The following is a 15,085-nucleotide window of genomic DNA, read 5'->3' on the forward strand; positions in this document are numbered from 1 at the left end:
ATGTTATACTTTGAAAAAAAGCAGACATGAATGAGGTGAAACTGCAAGTCAACCACTGCACAAAGCATGTCTCAAGATTCCAACATTTCCATGGAGTTTTACCACTTTGGGACACAACCTGTGATGTTCAGCGATTGTGCAATTCGAGCTCAGAAAAATAAAAGTATGTGAAGGAACTGCCATCTGTCCATTAGCTTTCATCATACTCCAGACTATCAGAAAGGTAGAAAAAAGATTTATTTTCCACTAGCATCCAATTAGATTTCTATGACCTTGAATGCTAACAAAATGCTTTTCATTAAATGACAGGTGAGAGCATAGAGAAAAAAAAAATCTCTTAAGAAATTTGATCCTTGTATTTAGGACCTTGCATTTCCTTCCACAGCACTTCTCTACCATGTTGCAAGAAGCATAATTTTGGTGATTTTTTTTCACAAAACCCTCACCTGCCTATTATGAATCATTGCAATAAAAATATTTTTTTCCCACACTGCACTAGGCAACTTTCTTTCCAGCTCAAGAAAGGAATTTAGTCAAGAATTATAAAAACCTGAACTATGAACTCTGGCACAGCCAGGAGCAGCCACTCAACTACACCAGAGTGCTTAGAAAATAGGCAGCCAGGAGTAGCAACTCAACTACTCCAGAGTGCTTAGAAAATAGGCTTTAGATTTTACACCAAGAAATTGGATTTATTGTAAATGCCACAGTCACATTGATAGACAGAGCACAGACTTCTGGTAACAAACAAACATACATTTTTGTAACTAAGCGTTTCTACTCGGTAAATAAATGCATTTCGCACAGCCTTCCTCTTAAATGTGCCTAAACTAACCTAAATAAGCAGACAGCATAGCAGAAAAGGGAAACTTATGTAACTGTTTCTTAAGCAGTATATTATTTTTACTATGTATATAATATTTTATATTATATACACACACATTTTCATCAACAGTTCAAATTATACCCAAATAAAAAAAACCTTAAACCAAAACTGGCGCTCCTCCAATACATTTACCACCTTTCCCTCAGGCAGACTTAATCCAGGTATTTGTCAAGATAGAGGAATGACAGTTAAAAAGACTCCCCCCACAAGAAACAAGTTACACAAAGAATACTGTATCACTACAAATTTTTTATTCAGAAGCCCATCTTTAAAAAAAATGTCATTATGAACTTGTTTGGTCAAACTACAACACTTTCTAGCAGACATACAGTAAAAATGGCATGGCTCAGAATCGACCGGATCGTTCACGATCTCTTGACCGCCTCCTGTCACGCTCACGGCCGCCTCCTCCTCCTCCTCCACCTCCACGACCGCGATCTCTGGATCTAGACCGGCGTTCACGGGACCTCGACCTGGATCTATGCCTTCAAAGAAAGTTTGGACATTTTATTGTTTCGTTCCAGGCAGCAATTTACTCGCAGTACCACACAGTGGAACGTGTAATTAACAACGGGAGTGATGAGGGAGAAGAAAGGCAGCGTGTCATTAGAAGGATTGGTTAATTGGCACTTGGGCTGCAAAACCCAATGCATTTACAAAGTGCACGAACTTCATACTGGGGAGTCAGCACCAATAGGCACAAGATGGGCTGTTCCCTGCAGTCACCTGTTACAATGGATGTGCAAACCCCAAGGAAAGGCACGGTTACACTGCTGTTATTTAAAGCAGGAGAAGGGGACACCTGCTTTGGCAGACAGATCTCTTAGCAACACACACCAAAAGTCTACAGCTGCTTCTAAGTCCACTCACATTAAATCAATTGCATTAATTAGCAATTACAACCCAGTTCTCTGTTGTTGTTCCCCCTACATCATTTCTACCCCCCAGGACATGAGCACTGGCACATCATCTTCCCAGCCTCTTAGGTTGATAAATGCAGGAAGGGAGCTAAAACCACCCAGAACACAGTACTATCACAGCTACTACCAATCAGCATTACTGAATCTGAGAGTTCCACACTTCTAACAGTGACCAAAAGGTTAATATAAAAAGCACACTTGGTCCTTTTCATACAGCATTCAAACATCTGAAGTTTTTTGAAGTTAAATTAATCCTCACAGATTCTGAAATACTGCCAGAGATATTTATAGAAAAACACATTCACAATCCCAGGCTCCTTCTGTGATTGACAGAAACCTAAAAAAATTGTGCTTTATAGAAAAGCAAGATCAAAATTTTTATATGCCTATCCCAAATAGCAAGGTCCTAAATGCAAGCAGATTGAATCCAGCTCCAAGTGAACCATCACAGTAACAGCAGTGGTAAAAGCCTTTCTGCAAGGTACCTCACTAAATGAATAGTTTAATATATAACAAAGTGTATTTATCTACTTTTTTTACCATTAAGCAAAATTACTTCTCCTTTCTCCTACTGGGAATTCCTATCAAGAAAGGTCACACTGTGAAGGCAGAAGTGTGCTCAACAGAGTGACTGCCTGGTATCAATAGTGAGAAATGAATACAGGCTACAACATTTCACCATTAACAGTTAAAGGCAAATAAGGTTGGGTCCTGAGTATAATCTATAGATCTGCTTGACTGCACATAATGCTGAAAGCAGCCTATCTGATGCTGCCAAAATGCCTACTGGCCAGCTAGCCTGCATCTAACAAAGGCCATGAGCAAACACATTTAGAAGAGAATAAAACAGAGGAGGCATAAAGCAACTTCTCCCAAATAATGTCCATCTGTACAGTTTGCAGTTTGGAGATCTGAACAACAGATAGGGCCTATGTACTCAGTAACTCAGTGAGTTTTTTCCTCCTTGAACTCTGCCTTCCACACCAACCTTCAGAATCTACACTACTGCAGAGCAAAAACCACTGTATTTTTAGAGCTCTACTCATTTGTTCTAAACTGGCTACTTGCCAGCTTGACTTGATGCCCTTTGGCACGTGCCAGAAGTGCATCAGAAAAAACAAGAGGACTTGGCAGGAGTTTAAAGATTTGCCTTCAGATCTTTCAGCAACTGATCCTTAAATTACTTCTTTTAGTAATGCTTAAAAACAAACTTACTTTTTACGACGCCGCCCATACAACTCGCGCCTTAACTCTCGAGAAATGGGCTTCAAATGCATAAAGTTGCAGAAACCTCCTCGTGTACACTCTCTGAAACAGAATTCAAGAGGCACAGTTAAGAATTCCCAGCTCTACATTATCTGCTTAGATCTTTATCACCTCTAATATTAAACCCAGTAAATTACAAGCATCATTTACTGACAGTGCCTCACTTCTACAACAAAATCCCCAAAAGATGGCAGAAGTCAAGAGGTTCACTGCAGATCCTCCACATTACTGTTACCTGAAGTAGTTTTCTTCCTACACTCTACTATGTAAAACCCACACCCAAGCACCCTCCCTACTGTGCAAACACCTCAGAGGCTGCCAAGGCAAGAGGAAGCCATTGCTTTACCCCATTTCATATTGACGGCAGCAGGCCTCTCTGAAGTCAGTCACAGGTGAGAGCTCGGCATGGATGGGCTGCCCATTAAACCAGCGATTGTTCAGGTCAATCACAGCCTTTTCTGCATCTTCTTCACGGCGAAACTAAAAGCAAAAGCAACATTCTCCTTACAATACAGAGAAGCAACAGGAGTAGGTAAAAGATTCCTATCAAATCAGTTGTGCAATACCTGAGGCTCACAGCTAGTAATGAAACCAGAAGCTACTTCAGGTTTCTTGGACAGTCCATCAAATCAAAGGTAAATATGCCAGCTTTTGAGTAACTGGGACTCAAGGGCTAATCAAAACATTGATTTTTCTTTTCATTATGCTCTATTTGGTCTTTCAAGTGCAGAAGTCAGTCAATAGAAGAGACTGAGTTTTCTTAGTACAGCTTTAAACCAAGAGAATGCTTATGATTACTTTCTGGAGCACCAACAGTCCTGATGTAATGCATTTTTTCAACTATTTAAGAGAAATTTATATTAAAACTGGAGCTCTTATTCATTTAAATTAGTATTTACAAAAATCAGATCCTGTTTTATGATGAATGTAAAACTTAAATTTGAAATGCCTTTTCACAGCTAGTTGTTTTAAGACGACTTTTTGTTTTGATTATGACCTACACAGTCAAGAATTTCAGGTGTGAAAATACTTTCCAGCTGAGGGAAGGTACAGCCAAAATATTCAAAGAAACTTTCTCACACCTCCCCAACACCATGAACACACAGTAAAATTTCTGTGGGTGACAACTTCGTACTCATTATTCAAGAGATACCAATGACTTTTAGAAGTTAAACCTACTTACTCCAGTTTGCACCTTGAACCACCCAGCTACTGCCGTATCTAACTTGGTTTCAGATAGTGTTTAACTGGGAAGTTAGAAAATTAATGCACCTGTGGCATATAAACCTCTCTCATACTGATGTGCTTAAAGGGCAGCATGATGCTAAGACAAATCCCAAATTAATCCTGCCAAACTAAACAGTCCAGTAGCGGTGACTGTTTATAACTATGTAAAAGAAAAAAAAAGTGTTCATCTTTCTGAAAATTACATGGATTTTAACTATCAAGAAAGTTTCTCAAAATTTATTAAAATTTCTTTTGGATTCCTTTCACATTTTTACTCTACTTTAAATTGTGAAGTTGGAGGGGAGCTTATATACTGAAGATCTTCCCTTGCAAAGTCTACAAGCATAGAGTAGCTTTCAAAATACTAAATCAATAAATACCACCCCTCCTGATTACATGAACATCTCTTCATCCTACCTTTACGTATACATTTCCAACTAGATGATCTCCAAGGTTATCACAAACGTTCATCTCCTCAACTTCGCCGTATTTCTCCTCCATTTCTGTGAAGACCTCCTAAGCACAAAGCAACCCAGCAGAACTTTGCAGCACATTACTTGTAAGTACAGAAATATTGCATTTAACTCTAAGTATAAAAAGAAGACCTCCCTTGGAAAAAAGCAGGATCACTTTATTTTTTCTTTTACATTTTTGGGTTTAAGATAAGTATTTGCTTGGCTATCTGTAAGCACAGCACTACAAGATACAATAAAAACCTATGGAAAACATGCACAGCATTACATAATACACAGGATGCACCGAAAGCACAACACAGAAACCCTGATGCTGTAGTTTCAGGTACTTTGTTTCTATACAAATAATTGAGTGTACTTTAAATGTATAAAAAAGGAGATTATACAATCAAAATGCTACAACACTTAAGATGCTGATTTTAAACAAAGTCTATTTCAAGCAGTCAAATTAAGGCCAAACTAACCAATGGCTACACCTGGAAATATTTCACACAAGGCTGTACACTTTATACAACCACCTGAGGAAGTGCTTTTTCCTGAATCCATCTAATTGTGCTATCTCCACTACATCCATTTAACTGCTTGGTGGTGACAGATACAGTAACACTGCAATGCATCTTTACATACCTCAAAGAACTCATCGTAATGTTCCTGCATCTCAACATCACTCACAGCACCTGCAAAAGTCAAAGAGTCAGATCGATTAGAGCCTGTCAGTAAGGAAGAGGAGATTTTGATCATTCTACAACACAATCTAGAGAGGCCGTCTGGAGCATAAGAGACACCATATAGCATAGAGCTAACTAACAGGAATATTGCAAAATAAGGATGTGTGAAGAGCTCTTTGAGTCCCCAAAGTATCTGTCAAAACATTAAATTGATATGATCAAATCAAAGCAAGTTTTAATCAGAGCCAAACTTGTATGCCACAAATTTAAAGGGGAAAAGAATTACTTTGAAACATCACTTAAAATTTAATATAGTATAGCTCCACTCTCTAACTACAAACGATTTTACCTAAACAGAAGGCAAGTGCTTTGTTACATTTCCATACCTTAAAATATTGTAACAATTTAGTATTCCTCTTCCTAAAAGCAGACTTTTATGTCCACCTCTCCAGCATATCCACTAGAATTTGAGAGCTCACAATGTAAAATAGTCCAGGATATTTTTTAAATTTGCTCAAAATAGTCATTGAAATGACACACTTTTCTCAGTGCCCCTCAATGCTTTACAACAGAGAGCCATTTTCTAGTTTGAGTGTCACTTCATTTTTCTGTAGTCCTGCAGAACACCTTTTAGTGCAAAACAAGCCAGCCTTATACTCAAGATTATTTTCATGCTACAAGCTGGACTTCAAAAACAAGTGCTGCTTGCCTGCTGCTACAAAACTCAACATAAGTGTGGCTTATTTTTCAAAGCATTGAAAGTATAAAAATGAGTTTCATTTATTTCTTCCAGTCTACAGAACTTGAAACAAGCTGTATGCATTAAAGCCATTAGATTAGCTCTTCAGCAGTTAAGTGGTTTATTAGGATCAAGCGGAGCAGTTTTACAACAAACCCTGCATTTTATACTAGAAAAATATGCTAGTGTTTAAAATTACAAACCAGACTGGTTTAGTTCACAGAATGTGAAAGACAAGAAACTGAGCCAAAAAAGCTGAGTTTATTCACTTTTAGGCTGCTATGAAAAAAATTTTGGCTAGTATTACCAGTTGGACAAACTTTATGTTTTTCTTCAAAGGCTCTAATATTAACCAGCCACACTCTTCGAATTGCAGTTCCTGTTCTTCCACCCAGCTCACCTCCACAAGAGAGTAAGGGGCATTTGGTTTATAGTTTAGGCTAACAATGTGTCTGCATTCGAGACAGGTTTGCTTTTAAGAAATTTATTCTCCCCCATGGTTATAGCAAATTAAGGAATATCAAACATTAAACCAGTAATTCTAGGCAGTTTAATACTTAACTATATTCCCAAAGTTCTGCCAACACCACTGATAACAGCTTACTAACACCTAAGATTTTTTTGTTTTTAAAGGTATCAGACAAGGGCTTTGAGAGCCACAGTGGGAATAATTACTTTTTACCAGATGGACAAGAGCTAAAAACTTTTTTTTTGTCAAATTAGGAGATCACAGGCAACAGTTAGTTAATGACTACTTCAATGACCTTCCAAAGTGGGAAGCATACATATGCACAGGCTTTACAAACATCCATATTCCAGGGCTACTGGTATCTGAACCATGAGAAGCCCAATTACTAATTAAAACTCAGGAAAACTATTGCTGTTCCAAACTAAGGTTAATCCTCTACGACGGCAATAGAAAGGAAGACAGTTAAGCAACAACGACAAGGCATTAAATAGCTACCCAAATTACCCATTTAAAATACATGCAATACTTAAGTAGGGACAAATATCAAAAACCAAGGAGCCAGGAGTTTCAGCAAACCTACTGCTTGCAGAGCTCCAGCTCTACCCCAGGAGGTACAGTCAGGCTCTGGCACACAGCTACTCGCTTGTCACGACAAACTAGAGTTGGATACCAGCATTTACAACACTGGAGGATCTGTGCAGGACTCTTGCAGCTGTAAGTCTAAACAGCTCCACAGACCAAACTGCTGTAACTCTGTGCAAATTAGTTACCAGCGCATTGAGAGTTCAGGGAGACAGTGGAAACACCCAAATGGAAAAGTTTTGGTCTCCTGAAACAGCATTAACTACTAAGCATCTGCAAGGAGAGAGCCTATGAACCAATGGAACTGTTCAAGCATCCAGACAAAATTACACAGCTCATTTACATGTCCAGCTTGATTGTGTGACAAAAACACAAATTATATAATCGAGCCATTATTACTTTTAGAAGCAAGAGAGACAGTGTTGACTTTTAAGTTAGTGGCTGATTTCACAAAGCACTTCTAATCAAATGCTGGTAACTAATCTGAACTAGTCTATAAACCAACAGTCAAAAAAAAAAAGATAGCCAAACAAAGCTTTATTACCACACAGTCAATACTCACTTCAACAAGAAATATTAGTTAGAAAAGAACACCGATCCTTTTTTGGTTCTAAAACTTCTTTTTTTTTAATCTTATTCTAATATTGATGATTCAATTACAACGATATATCAGTAATCGCCGATCAACAATCCTGGGCATTAACTGCTGCTAGTCTCACAGGAGGTGTGTCTGCTTATGCCCATTTGTATCTCAGGAGAAGTCATTAAATTACTTCATGACCATACCCAAATTCCTTCCCCTCCTCAAAAATACGTTAAAAAATTACTTTTTCTTAGGTAAATATGCCAAATGGCATTGGAATTTGAATTTTCAAAGCATGGAAAGAATTTTAAGCATGCACCCATCCAGAAAGGACAGCTGCCAGAAGGGAAGCGTTGGTCAGTCATGGTGTATTCTTCCAAAGTGCACTCCCTAAACGGAAGCTGCATTAACCTAGGACGAATTTATGCATGCAGTCTGTAAAGTTTCAAATTCAAGTTCTCTTAACGTTTACAGAGCAGGACATTTGATCTGGATGAAGTCAATGTGTCATTGTCCTGCTCTTTTCGACAGTGTAACCTAATGGATAGCACAAAACATACAGAAAACCATTCCTAGGATGCAGGCAACTGGCAGGGAGAAAGGTGACAGAAGAAAGCAGTGCAACCAGCACTGCTTCACAGGGGAAGTACGATTTCAACCCCTTTTGATTTAATAGTTGGTATTCAGATTCCCCTCATAGTTTTGGGAGTAGGGAGGAAGGTAGTGGGACAAAAATTTTGGGGCTTTTTTGGTTTTTTTTTGTTTGTGTTTGTTTTGAACACATGTAACGAAACGTGGTCAGTTTGATCTGTTAAACTAAAATGGCAGACCAGCTTAAGTCGACACTGAGCTCTGACAATCAAGCCCAGGGAACCAGTGAAGGAACTTGTATGAACTTACAGCGCAAACCGTCAGCAGACTGGGAAGAGTTTTGAGGGTTACGGTAAATGTTCAAGAGGGCAATGGTCTGAAATACAAAACGCAACAACTTTATATTATGGAAAATAATTTTAACAAGAAACTGGTTTCCTTTAGGGTCGCTTTAGCCGAGTCTGTGCTGAAAGAGAGGTGGTTATTCTCTCCCAAGCAGGAGAACTTGCACTTAGCTGGTGACCTTTCTACACCAACCTAACACTGTAAAGTAATAGAGATCTCATGATACTCCATTATTGTATTCTTAATTTTATTCCATTCACCAATATTGCTACAGAGGGGTTTTGCATGATTTCAGACCGCTCTGAAACAGAATCCAAATACAGCATTCACACTACTATAATAATATTATTATTATATTAATGTAATATTGATAATATTGAATTTGGTTTTACTGAATGGCTTCTTATCAACAAAATTCCAGGAAAGGAAGTAATACAATAATTAGAGCATAACATGAAATCTCCATTTTCCTAAAAAAGTTAAGATGAGAGAAAACCCAGTTTTGGGAAACTTACCGTACATCACATATATACCTATTTTTTTTTTTTTTTGGTGTTAAATCAAGAATTTGAGAAATGTCTGCAGTTTAACCCTTTCAAAAGAATGCAGTGTTACTAAGCAACCAAGTTTCACTTTGCAACACAAAAGGGAATCTGCATCAAGTCCAATTTGTGCAGTCACTTCTGCACTCAGAATCGCACACGTTCCACAAATTCTTGATCTGTGCGCAAGAAGAGTTCCGTCACTTGTCCTGTTTGCAACAGCTTTATGTCAGCAGCTCAGAAGCCAACATTATTTTCTCATAATTAGGAGTGGGCTCTTTAACACCATTCTTTAAAAAAATTTCTCCAACTGTGGGACTTACAGTGTGAGCCGTCAGCCGTCTGTGCACTGTTTTGGGGGTTACGATAGATGTTTTGAATCAAGATGGTCTGCGGGGAAAAAAAATAAAAAGGGGAATTCTACTGGCTGCTGTGCATATAATAGACAATTGCAAAGAGACAACTTGTTTGCAAACAGCTAAAAGTCATATTTTATCCTTAAGACTTCCTTTTGTATTTGCAGAGTATCTTCCAAAATTGCATCCAGACCATCATATTATGAAAACAGTTTTAATTAACCACCAAGAAAGAGCTGCGTTTGTCTCAACAGCTATCCTCAAAATGGGAGGTGTGAGGCACAGGAACCTAAAATGTCACACGAGGTATTCTGGAGACCAGAATCTAAACTTTCGAGACCAGATTCACTACTGCAAGTCTAGGGGGGGAAAAACAGTGTTATGCGCACAGCATGTAATACGTAATGCCACAGTGTCCAAAATGCTACACCAGACCATAAGGCCTTTAGGCAACTGCTACATCTCATTTTGTGCATCAGGAGTTTCTTGGTGGAATTTCTGTTTAAATAATATAATAGCATCATAGGTTCACATGTTTCCGATCCTTCAAATAAGGACAATATCCTTTTAGCCCTTCTGCTTTTTACTTGAAGAATTAGCCCAGGCAGACTTGAAACCTTACATTTGTACCGTTCTTCTTAAAATCAAGTTGTCTGAAAAAACAAACCATGTTTAAGTTAGTAAACTAATATTACAAAAAAATTCCAAACGTCCATATCACTGTAAGCAGCTCAAAAATTGAAATTTGATTACTTAAAACACAAGCTCAATGTTAGTCAGTATGAATGGCAATCCCCAAGTAACTTTAGCTTAGACATTATTATTATTATTAGTCACAGTAAGAATTCAGAGCTTAAAGAAGTCACAGGCCCAGCAATGTCACACCTACATATGCTACCCGTTTAACATCTAAAAAAAATACATCTGTAACATCACATTGAAAATCACACACTTGTTTTATTATGGGTCCAGCCATACCAACCAAAGCTTTGTGCTTCCGTGGCCCAGGTTTAAACTACCTATGCTTTAGTCTACAACTGGAGAGTGCCAGAAACATGCATCTCATCTCGTTAGGGTGCTTCTGCTGACTGGGGGTAATTTGATCACCCTGGATTGTGTGACCTTTCCTAACACAGCTCTTCCGTAAAGTAGCTGCACCAGCAAGAGCTGCACAAGGTTAAAACATTGTGCTGGTAACTTCCCATTAGCAAGATCTCTGTTGTTCTATTTTCTATCACAGCTGATTGTCAACCTGCGCACAAATGAAGATTTGTGCAGACCCCACACACTGCCAGAAACCTGGGAGATGCTACAGCACAGCTGCCAGGCACAAGGCTGTGCAGTCCCAGACATCCCTGGATGAATGGGATGTGCCCTGCTGACCCACTTCAGCTGGCATTGCTCACCAGGGTCTAAAGCAAAGCTAAAGGCTGCACTGACAGAAAGCTGTAGTTGCACACAAAGTTTTATTGGTAAAAAAAAGATGCAAGGGTGGTGGGGTTTTTTGTTAGGTTTCTGGGGTTTTTTTTTTAACTTAAAAGACAACTACTGTAGAAGCTGTCTGCTTTAGAAATACTTTTTCATGGCCAATGACCTAAATTCAGGTCTCTAAATAACCAACTGCACTTCAACTTGTGCTCCATGTAGGTCAACAACATGGGATAGTTTAAAAATGGACAATGCTCTTTGGAAATAAAACATCTGCATTAAAAATTGTTAAAATCCCAGAAGCAAAGAGGTGTTTTTGTTGCTTAAGTACCAGCAGAAGTCCCTGTCCATCAGTAACCTTGACATTCTCCCCTGGAAGTCCCCCTGCCCACTCAGAGGTTAACTTTATGAACCTGTCACATGTAGAGCACTCCCCTCCCTAATTTCTCCCCAAACGAACATGAGCCCACGTCTCTCATCAACTTTGCTCCAAAGTAGATTAAATGAACTTGCAGAAGACTCTGTTGTTATGCGAACTTTAGCTCTGTAGTTAAAACCATTGCAGTTCAAACTGCTGTAGTTAAAAGTGCAGTAGTAACTTTCTAAGGCACTATTGCTCATGTACAAAATTCCCAAAGAAATTCATCTGTGTGCCTTGACAATCAGCATTGATAGAAAGAGGGAAAACATGCATTTCTCCAGGACTGTAATTTGTGAATACTATACAGCTCATAATAATAATAATAATGAAAACCCTGTCACTCCCTGCACCTTTTCAAATTTATTTTTATTTCTGGCAGACATGCAGTCACACATCATGTCTCTAACAATATTCACTGAGCCAAAGATTAAATAATCTGTCATGCCAATTGACAATTCACCCTCAGCAACCAGGCAAGTTGTTTTCAATAAACCATTTCTTCCATATTCAAAGGAAGTATGCAAGTCACTCTTGAAACTTAAGAGCCTGGGTCAGAGAGCAAATGCAGTTAACAGATGAGTCACTTTTATTCATTAATTAGTTTTCTTCTATTATATGCATAAAAGATTAAAGTTCCCACCTTTGGGACAGGTGGAATGTGCTGCCATTGTCTGTGATTTAAAAACTCTGGGATGGTTTAAGTGCCTGAACACCACTGAGAAGGCACACTCACCTGAAAGTTAGCACTGGTTGGTCTCTACTACAGGCAAGCTTACAACAGCATCGCTTCCTGCAGCCATTAAGGGTGACAGGAGATAATTAGAAATGCTGGGAGAAGCAAATGGAACACCCCAAAAAAAGCAAAGACCCAGATAAACTGGGGCCAAAACTGAACTAATTAATCTGGAGCTTGGTAATTATTCACTTGTATCTGAGAATCTACATTTTAAAGAAGCCAGAATATACTTCCACAAGAAAGAGAAAAAAGAGGAAACAAACCTGGCTAAATGTTGGTTTGTTGTGCAACCGAGAACATCTGTCTCCATGGCGACAAGCTCCAATTTTGAAATAAAATGAGCAGTTGACTCTGCAAGAAAAAAATAAATAAAATAGTTAGACCCTGGCACAGAAAACAATTTGCAAAAAAGCATATGCCCTAAATGTCTTTATCTTGATGTGGAGAAGTAACACAGAAAAAAACCCCACACCAAAACTGTACAGGAAAGCATTCCAACAAACCTGTCCATATTTATTCCTTTTACCCCTAATTTACAGCCAGTATCTGACCAATTTCCCCCAAAGTGGTTTCATGATCCACCACACAGAAGTGATCTCTGTTTTACTCTTCCGCTTCTCCGTTCTTGTCTTTACCTCAGTTTCAGTGGGTGATGGGATGGAAAATAATGAGAAAAATGGTCTGAAATTTACACTGGGAGCTCTGTGGCTGAGTTGATGCAGCCCCTGGTCCAGGCAATAAAACCTGTTTTAAAGCTGACACAGTCGCACCTCTCTCATGTTTTATAAACCACCTGTTTAAGTTATACTCTAAGGGTAACTCACGCTGCTACCAACACAGTACTGGAAATAATTCAGGGAAGAGAAAATCATGTTACAGAAAGAATACACATAAGCAAAATAAATTCACTTAATTAAGCCATTTCCATGAATATAGTTAATGATTTTAAGAGTAAGCTGCTTTTTTTTTTTTTTTTTAAACCACAAGCTTTTCTTGAATGATCCATCTCATGACACCTTGAAAACGATCCTGGTTTAGAAATACTACTAAAACTCCCACAGAAAGGTGTAATTCACACAGAATGATTAAAGAAACCACAAGGAGTTTTGTTACCTTGACAGGGAAATGCCAAATTCTGAAGGGCAAGAAAACTATTATAGACTACATATGGGTAAGTGAAATATTAGAATTCTCCTGGAAGAAAGATTATTATTCCCATAATTAACACCAATTCTTTCCACAATCCTGTGTAACCAACATCAACTCATGGACGGAAGAATTATTAAAGTACTAAAAAGCACATCTGATCTCTAGCAAAGCATTCTACTGTAAAATTGCAACATGCTCACTCTTCATTATGCTTTTGAAAACAAACACTTAGCATTATAAAATACTTACTGTCTTTTCTGACCTCTAACCTGAAACAAAAAGAAATATCTAACTATAAAATTTCCAATAGTGCCTCCAACTTCAGCACCTTCTGGAAGGTTCCGTCTGCTTTTTTTAACCAAAAACAAGAGCTGCACAGGAATTTCATGCCTGATTAAAACTCTTGAAACTGTAATGCATTAAATTCCTATGTATCTCCTTTGTGTGAAAGGATGCTACAGTAACAGAGCTCAAAAGAGAGGCTGCCGACACTGCTTTCCTGGAATGGCAGCACTACAGAGCAGAGCAGAAGCCCCACGGCCAGGGGCTGACAAGAGTAATTTAGTCCAGCAGCACATCGATGCCCCCTTTTCATTTTTACGAGTGGAAAAACACGCCGGTTTGGTCAGGCCGATGGTGACCAAATTTTCGTTAGGAGGGTTTTGTGTGTGTGCTTCCAACAACCAGAGAAACTAGAGGCGTTCCCGGACGCGTGGAAGGCTGCAGGCAGAAGCCTGTAGGATCAGGATGCAGCAGTCGGGGAAATCCTCCGCACCCTGGGGAGGGGGGAGAAATAACCAGTCGCTGTCCTTGCAGCAGAGCGGGAGCTCTCAGGCTGCTGCGAGGCTCAGGGACACGAACAAAAGGGGAACAGGAGGAGGAGGAGGCGCTTTCTGGCAGGAGGCGGCGGGAAGCTCCGGCACCCAGCGGCCCCGACAGGAAGGCGCAGCCGCGGGGGGAAGGGGGGAGGGCGGAGGGAGGACGGGGGAGGACGGCAGCGCGCCACGAGGCGCGGGCACACCCTCATGGCGGCCGGGGGAGGAGGAAGAGGAGGAAGAAGTGGGGGGAGGGAGTGCCCGAGACCGGCCCCGGCCCGGGCGGGGGGACGGGGGAGCGGGAAGCGCGTGGGCGGGGCCGCCGGGCGCGCGCGGGAACGCGCGAGTCCCACGCGCCGCCGGGCGCGCGCGCTCCCGGTGGGGGGGGGGGGGGGGGGGGGGGGCCCGGGGGGGCGCCCCGGCGGGGGGGGGGGGGGGGAGGGGAACGGGGAGCGCGGCCGCCTCTCGCTTCCCTCTTCCCGCCGCGTTCCAGCGGGATGGGAAAGGCGCGGGACGTGGTCCCGGCGGCGCCCCCGAGGCGGGAGTGGAAGAAATGGGCGAAACGGGCCGGGGTCCCCCCGCAGGGAAGGAGGGGCCGGGAGAAGGGAAGCAGGGCTGACCGCCGCGATCGGAACAGGCCGCGTCCCCGCGCAACCCGCTACGGGCCTCCGGCCTCCCCTCCAGCTTCCCCCCTCCCTCCCGGGGGTACCGGCGCCGCGGGAGCGGCGCGGGAAGCGGGGGAATAGGGCCACTCACTTGTCCTTCTCGGTGCCGAAGATGGAGGCCAGGTACTCCGCCATCTCCCACCGCCCGCCCGCCCGCCGGACCGCCCCGGCCCCGGCGCTGCCGCCGCGTCACAGCGACCGCGCCGGAAACGCTGCTCTGAGGG

The 15,085-nt window shown here is 41.1% G+C and overlaps 1 protein-coding gene and 1 long non-coding RNA gene across 8 annotated transcripts in view; one reads left to right on the top strand and one right to left on the bottom strand.

Annotated features, from left to right (window-relative positions):
• Positions 1–1,115: 1,115 nt before the first annotated feature.
• U2AF1 (U2 small nuclear RNA auxiliary factor 1) lies at positions 1,116–15,063 on the bottom strand. Of its 7 annotated transcripts, none has more exons than XM_042033976.1 (9): positions 14,953–15,037; positions 13,631–14,157; positions 12,496–12,583; positions 8,714–8,780; positions 5,400–5,449; positions 4,717–4,815; positions 3,419–3,552; positions 3,022–3,114; positions 1,116–1,371 (listed from the first exon to the last, which is right to left on the bottom strand). In XM_042033976.1, the coding sequence occupies exons 5-9, from the start codon at positions 5,427–5,429 to the stop codon at positions 1,233–1,235; spliced, it is 495 nt and encodes a 164-aa protein (XP_041889910.1). In that variant the 5' UTR covers positions 5,430–5,449; positions 8,714–8,780; positions 12,496–12,583; positions 13,631–14,157; positions 14,953–15,037; the 3' UTR covers positions 1,116–1,232. The 7 variants fall into 7 exon arrangements, with proteins under 7 accessions (XP_041889910.1, XP_041889947.1, XP_041889899.1 ...); XM_042034013.1 differs by lacking the exons at positions 8,714–8,780; positions 13,631–14,157; positions 14,953–15,037 and adding exons at positions 9,615–9,681; positions 10,270–10,300; positions 12,230–12,286 and having other exon boundaries at positions 12,496–13,619; XM_042033965.1 differs by lacking the exon at positions 13,631–14,157 and having other exon boundaries at positions 14,953–15,063.
• The window catches only part of LOC121667416, a 1,658-nt gene continuing 1,205 nt past the window's right edge, over positions 14,633–15,085 (top strand). The window contains exon 1 of the long non-coding RNA XR_006017066.1: positions 14,633–14,984. This is a non-coding gene — a long non-coding RNA (uncharacterized LOC121667416). The remainder of the gene's footprint in view (positions 14,985–15,085) is intronic.

The sequence above is a fragment of the Corvus kubaryi genome, unplaced genomic scaffold (assembly GCF_017639235.1).
Source record: "Corvus kubaryi isolate FWS band 111438036 unplaced genomic scaffold, C.kubaryi_AGA036_p1.0 133, whole genome shotgun sequence".
Classification (NCBI taxonomy): domain Eukaryota; kingdom Metazoa; phylum Chordata; class Aves; order Passeriformes; family Corvidae; genus Corvus; species Corvus kubaryi.

Bases quoted from the DNA above. Each gene is read 5' to 3' on its own strand.
- U2AF1 (XM_042034013.1), bottom strand. From the start codon at position 12,647: ATGCTTTTTTGCAAATTGTTTTCTGTGCCAGGGTCTAACTATTTTATT. The intron at 12,287-12,495 runs GTTTGTTTCCTC...TAATGGCTGCAG, and splicing joins ACAAACCAACATTTAGCCAG to GAAGCGATGCTGTTGTAAGC. The intron at 5,450-9,614 runs GTAAGTCCCACA...TGACTTTTGCAG, and splicing joins GACGGCTGACGGCTCACACT to GTGCTGTGAGTGATGTTGAG.